Consider the following 7,192-nt stretch of genomic DNA (forward strand, 5'->3'; position numbering starts at 1 on the left):
GGAAAGACAGAATTGTGCAGGATGGCGGCCAGCAAGTTCTCAGACTCGCAAAGGGATTTATGAAATGCCTGTTCCCTCTCAGTGATGTCTGGAGAATTCTATTTTCTTGAGGTGGTGTGAGAGGGGCTGCTTTTAATTTCTCAAGCTAACTCTTCCTTAACTGGATGAACCCCAGGACAGGTGCGTGTGTTTACTTTCTGATTTTTTGACAAGGAATCCTATCCTTTGTGCTGCTGCATAGGTTTTCGTTTTATGCATTATCACGATCAATTCTCTCTACAAAACCCTCCTTTACGTGGCAGGATCTCAGTATACAGCCATGCAACACTCATATATAACCTTTTGTAAGTCTGCGCCGTAGCAAAACAAATTCAGACTCCTCCACTGATTTCTCGAAAATTTCTTCTATCACATCAGAGGAGAAGCTGATCAGCTATTTACTCTGTCTTCTCCTTGTTGAAGACACACCATGAGTTTCACTGAATGGTTCTTAGGCAGATAAGAATTCTTTTCTGAACCTTGTTGTAGCCTTATGTCATTATTTAATCCCTCTGGATTTTTTTTTTTCATTTGTACTTTTCTTTGTACTTACAGATAAAAATTCTCTATGGCTCAATATCTATAAATTATAAATATTTTATTACAACTGTGTATGTTTTTGTCTAAGAAAAAAGGGCATTAGATGATATGAATTATTGGTTATACTTTTAATGCTTTAGAATGCTTCTTTTTAGTCTATTTGTTGTTCAGCATCTAGGAAAAGTGGGAAGACAGAGGGAAAAGAAATTTCACCACCCATTAGTGAAACATAAATACAAATCCTGTTCAGATTCCTGTTCTAAATTTTATGAATTATTTGATTTCAACTTAATAACTGCATCCCATGGAGAAGGCAAGGACTCTATGTTGTCAGTACTGATGATAAATTGAATATAAGTGAGTATAATGTCATACTAACCTTGTCCATACCTTAAAACAAAGCTCTGAGTGTCTGAGAAGTAGTCACCATTGGGAATAATGTACAAGGTTTGGTCTATTTTTATTTTTATTTTTTTTTCACTTAATACGGTGACTTTATTGATGGTACACAATATAGGACACTAAGTTCTCTCCCCTACTACAGGGGTAGCTTTGGGACAATGATGTGAATGGGACTCGAGAACCCCAATATAGGAACATACATTAGGGATGTGGGCTCCCCAGTGGTGGAATAACTTTTTTTGGCTGGGGATGAAGATCCATGGCTTCCCACTTTACTCCTTGGAGGCCATGTAGACCATGAGGTCCACTACACGGTTGCTGTAACCATACTCGTTGTCATACCAAGAAATGAGCTTGACAAAATGGTCATTGAGGGCAATGCCAGCGCCAGCATCAAAGGTGGAAGAGTGGGTGTTGCTGTTGAAGTCACAGGATACAACCTGGTCCTCTGTGTAGCCCAAGATGCCCTTCATGGGTCCATCTGCTGCTTGCTTCACCACTTTCTTGATGTCATCATATTTGGCGGGTTTCTCCAGGCGGCAGGTCAGATCCACAACAGACACGTTGGGAGTAGGAACGCGGAAAGCCATGCCTGTGAGTTTTCCGTTCAGCTCAGGTATGACCTTGCCTACGGCCTTAGCAGCACCGGTGGAAGCAGGGATGATGTTCTGGGCAGCACCACGCCCATCACGCCACAGCTTGCCAGAGGGGCCGTCGACTGTCTTCTGAGTAGCAGTGATGGCATGAACTGTGGTCATGAGTCCTTCCACAATGCCAAAGTTGTCGTGAATGACCTTGGCCAAGGGAGCCAAGCAGTTGGTAGTGCAGGAGGCATTGCTGACAATCTTAAGGGAATTGTCATATTTCTCATGGTTCACCCCCATCACAAACATCGGGGCATCAGCGGAAGGGGCAGAGATGATGACTCGCTTAGCTCCACCCTTCAAGTGAGCCCCAGCCTTCTCCATGGTGGTAAACACGCCAGTGGACTCAACCACGTATTCGGCTCCAGCATCTCCCCATTTAATGTTGGTGGGATCCCGCTCCTGGAAGATGGTAATGGCCTTCCCATTGATCACCAGCTTTCCGTTCTCAGCCTTGACAGTGCCCTTGAACTTGCCATGGGTGGAATCATATTGAAACATATAAACCATGTAGTTGAGGTCAATGAAGGGGTCATTGATGGCCACAATTTCTACTGCGCCTGAGTTGAAGGCGGCACGGGTCACCAGGCGTCCGATACGGCCAAATCCATTGACTCCGACCTTCACCATCTTGTTTCAGGGATGTTACCAAAGCAGCGGATCCTGGCAGCGAGCTCGGGAGAGGAGCTGAGAGCTGGTTTGGTCTATTTTTAAACATTGTCTAGAATAATATAGGTATGAGTTCTTTGCTACTGGGCTCCTGGTTGAAGATCTGGTACTAAATCAAATTCTTGGAACTGACTTCTTTTCTCAATCCCTGAGAGAAAAGGAAAAAGCGAGGAGAGAGAAAAGCCGAACCAGGAATTCATTTTTCTAGGAGATATTAGATAGGATCTGAGTAAAATATTGGTGGCCTGGATATGTGACACCTTCTCTTCTCACACTTATTTGAATTTATATGTGTGATTTCCTCCTCTTGAAAGGACCTCCTTACCAAATACCCAGATATCAAAACCTCCTCAGTTTCCATAGACAATAATGACCTCCATAAAGAATCCCCTTATTTCTTCAGGGAAATGGGGTCTCTCTCTACGGTTTCCATATATACCAGTGATGTTCAGATCTAAGTATTCTTTTCCCACCTTCCATCACAGTACCTTATTTCTCCCTCCCATTATATTCCAAGGCTTCTATTCACAAGTCAGGATTCAGTGGAGGAGATTCACAAGTCACAGTTCCCACAATCCCACTCTCGGAGGAGGAGTCAATTCATTCCATATATCACCTTTCTGCTGGCTGGAGGTTTTGGATTCAGAGAGAGCGAGAGGCTGAAGCTAACAGAGGTGAAGGACTAGCAACAAGAGCTCTCGGAACCTAAAAAGGCTAACTGGGCTATTTTGGAAGAGACAATAAAGGATCTGAACTTTAACTGCTGGCTTCATTTTAGGTGATTATTACTCTGAACTGAAACTTAGGCTGCTTCCAGAAACCCCCCCAAGAAACCTGCTCACAGAGAACATTATATTTTTTAGAAGAGAACACTACACAAAATCACTCAGCTTTCAACAATCCCTGAAACTGGTCTTAATAGGATTCTTATTGTGAGGGATTTAGAAGACCCTTACCCAAAATGACTACTCAGAGATTACTCAGTAGAAGGCAGAAAAGTTGTTTATTGAAAACCTCAGGAGGATGAGCCGGCCCATCGCGAGGTAAGAAAGAGAAAGCTCGCTAGGAGGGCTAAAGAAGTAGTAAAGATACATAGCTTTTATACAAGAAATTACATCACAAGTAAAGAGCATTGAGAAGGGGAGGAGGAGGCATCTAATTGGTTGTTGCTATTTATAATGGAGAGATTGGAATGGAAGGTTTCTGTTTCCCCCAAATCTCCTGATTTCAAGGAAATAGAAAGTCAGGCCTTCAGGCTTAATCAAGCAGACAGTGGTCCAGCCAATAGACTAAATATTGATAAATGTCAAATACCAATAAATGTCATCAGCTCAAGTTAAGTAAATATGTTTCTAGCTGGCCAAGGCTCAAGTAGATATGAGCCTGCACATATTATACAGGTCAGAGGGGAAACACAGAAATAATGAAAATAAAATACAGAAAAAGAATTCATACATCCCTGTAAGTCCTTCACCTTATCTCTCTCTATTCCATACAATTCCCCTCTTCTAATATGTAAATGATTTTTATCATATTTCTATGGAGAACTTACATACTGTTCAAAATCAGTTAATATATCTATACATTGTTTATCAAGTTCACAATCAAGATCATCCCTCTCTAATACATTCCAGTCTTTTCTCTGAAAAATCATCATTTTAATAGCATCTTTTGTATGCAATATTTTGATAGGGACCATTGAACTATTCTGGTTATTTATGTAATTATACAGGATAGACATAGTGGCAACAGGAAATACCACTGATTGCAATAAGTTCATACCATAAAAATTGCTTCCACCAATTATCTTAGAGACAGTTATCACAGAACAGATTGACATTTGGCAAACATAAAAATACAAATAAACAAATATGACAGTTTAGGGAAACTGAGGCACAATATTACACACTCTCCTTCTGAATATTTGAATTATTGAATTACCTCCCCTGGATATCTGAGAGGTCTCAGCACCATAATTTTGGCCAACCCAATGTGAGGCAAATAAATCAAAATGAAACTAGAAAATGCAAGGACTTATGGTAAGGGCGAGTCTCTTCCTGACAATCCCAGAGTTATCAGCAGTACAAAGGCCTTCATCTCAGCCAGAGAATACACTTTGAGATAGACAGTTCACTGTGTTAGATGGCCTTCAGTCATTTGTGCACTAAACTCAACTTCTGCTTATATAGGGAGTAGCAGGGCTCGAGTCATGCTGCCCATTCAGAGGGCACCCACTCCAGGGGAGAAAGGTGAGGCTTGAGTAGCTCTACCTGTCACCATCAGAGGGACAGACAGGGCTGATACTAGAATACAGATTTCTGAGCAGAGCTATCAGAGCATGCACAGTTAGACCATGAAGGTAGGCAAACCCCAAACTTTAGAGGCTCGATCTCAAAACTGCAATGTTATTAAAAATGCTGAGATATCAATTAAGAAACTGGGGTTACAGGGTTGGAGACCTCCAGTCCCAAGACAGGTGTCTTTATCTTGGAGATTTCCTAAAAAAAGCAAAACAAAACAAAATAGTCCCAAAAGCTGAGTCTGCCAGGGCAATTCCACAGAATAAGGGGTTTAAAAGCCAAAACATAGTAAAAACAAAAAGGGCTGCTTAAGGACTTCCAATTCAATCTGAACTGGTGGTATAGGGAATGGGGCAGAAGTATCTAAGGCAAAGTGAACAAAAAAAAAAAAACAAAAACAAAAAACTAAAGGTTCCCACTCTTTTAGGTATTTTGAGAAAAATCCACCAGTTTCCCTAGTTCCCTATCTCTTCTTCTCTTTTTTTTCCTCATGGAAAGGAATCATCAAAAAAAAAAAAGTAAATAGTCAAATAACCATCCACATATAAATTCCAAAAGTGAATTACAGTTCCTATACATAACAGACTAGTACAGGAAGAGTTTTTTTAAAAAAATCAAATCAAATCAAATCCCTCAAACAATTAATATTCTGAAGTGAAATAGATATTATAAATATATTGTAACTTCCTTAACAGCAAGTTACCAATTTTAACAATTTCCATCCCAAATCTTAAGCACAAGTAATATTTGCATTTTTCTAACTTCTAGTAATAGAGTTGTAATTTTAACAATAATTCATCAACCACTTTCCCACTTCCTCATATCAGACATCAGGAGCACTGCGATGGTCTCATCTTAGCTGCTTTGGGTTGAGAAATGGGCAATGGCTCTCAATCCATGTGGGGTGGGTATGGTTCACTTAAGCTTCAGATGGGCCGATCCATGTCTCAGAAGAGCAATAATCTGTAATTTGACCAAAATCTAGAACAACCAAAAAAAAAAAGCCCAAATCTAACAAGGTTAGAACAGTGGGAGCTGCAACAACATGTGGGAGGCCAGCATAGATCGGCAACAGTTCCTATGTGAAGGAACAAGTTTGCTTCACAGGACAAAGCAGGCGGCTATAGTCCCAATAAATAGCAGTTAGGTTTCACAGACCATTGTTAATTGTCCTCTTATTATTTAGAAACATTAAAAAAAAGCCTGAATATCCACAGACCCAAATATCCAATAACAGAAGATGGCCAGGTAAATACTTATTTGCCTAAATATTTAGGATAAATGATTACATATATAACAAATTGGAAACAGAAGGTATGACATATTTGAAATTGATTAAAGTTCTTATTAACTATTGTTTCTGATATAGAAATCAGTCAAGGAGGAAAAATGCAAGAACATAAACTAAAACATAATATAAGCACTTTTACTAATTTTCAGACATCAGAGAGTGTGCTTTAAAACTCCTAAATAGTATTAATTAAAGCCAAAGAATTTCATCTCCAAGGTTTCAGATAAATCCCAAAACAGTTATTTACCATAACCTTTATATCAGTAAAGTAAGAAATTTATCCCCAGAAAATCCACACAATTCTTACATACCCAAGTAGATGTTGCATCTTGAATAAATTGAATATTATACCAATCATTTTGCTTTTAAAATACCAATACACAGAAAAATCCAAAACTGCATATTGTTCACAACAAAAACATTTTCAAAAGGAAGAAGGCAAAACTATTATCCTTGGAGTCCCTTTCAGATAATTGGCATCAATACAGTTAATTAAAACTTTCTATTTTCACATAAAAGAATCTGAGAAGTTCTTAAAAACATCAATTAAGCTTTTTGAAATAACCTTTCAAACTATAGATCACATTTTGATCATATTCTTTAATTCATAAATCATTATTTAGTAAAAGAAACAAATATTCAATCAATTAACATCTTGTAAGAGTAGCTTGCCCTTTAAATAATCGTTTGTTTTCTTCAGCCAAAGGAACCAAGTGGGCTGCTTTCCACTGCTGCTCTGATGTTCTCCCCACCACAAAACATATCCAGTCTCACAGCCGTATCTCTGTGACTACCCTTTCCAACCAGTTCCTTCTTTTTCCTGGATTTCTTCTTGAAATCATTTGCTTCTACTAATCAATCCTTCTTAAATCGTTTCATTCTCCCTGTCCCATCTCTTGTGTCTCTCTCCTCCCAGTGCCTACTTGCTCAAACTTTGTCGAAATACTTGACTAAATGCTCTATTTAAACTATTAATTGCTTTTGTAAATAATTTCTTTTCCCTTGTCTTTAAATCACCTTTTTAAACTTTAAACTTCAAGATTCAAAATTAATTTTTTGAACCAAATTTCATAAAACTCATAGTTTACAAATTACCCAATACTTTTAAAAGCAAATACCATTTAAGTAGGAGATACAAACACAGCCCCCAAGGTAAGCTACTGGCATTTTGGTTAATAACCTATATTTCAGTTTGAAGTCCAACCAAATAATAAAAAAGAAAAGTTTTTCTTCAGTTGTGAAGGTTAAATATTCAAACAATTTTAAGATTTTACACTCAGAATAAATCTAACATGTGCAAATAAAAT

The 7,192-nt window shown here is 38.5% G+C and overlaps 1 protein-coding gene across 1 annotated transcript; it reads right to left on the reverse strand.

Moving 5' to 3' along the window:
- Positions 1-1,048: 1,048 nt before the first annotated feature.
- On the reverse strand, positions 1,049-2,332 carry LOC100929474 (glyceraldehyde-3-phosphate dehydrogenase). Its single transcript, XM_031949066.1, has one exon. It carries the CDS (start codon positions 2,253-2,255, stop codon positions 1,254-1,256), a length of 1,002 nt encoding a protein of 333 aa, XP_031804926.1. The 5' UTR covers positions 2,256-2,332; the 3' UTR covers positions 1,049-1,253.
- Positions 2,333-7,192: the final 4,860 nt, after the last annotated feature.

Source organism: Sarcophilus harrisii, chromosome 1 (assembly GCF_902635505.1).
Source record: "Sarcophilus harrisii chromosome 1, mSarHar1.11, whole genome shotgun sequence".
Taxonomy (NCBI): Eukaryota; Metazoa; Chordata; class Mammalia; order Dasyuromorphia; family Dasyuridae; genus Sarcophilus; species Sarcophilus harrisii.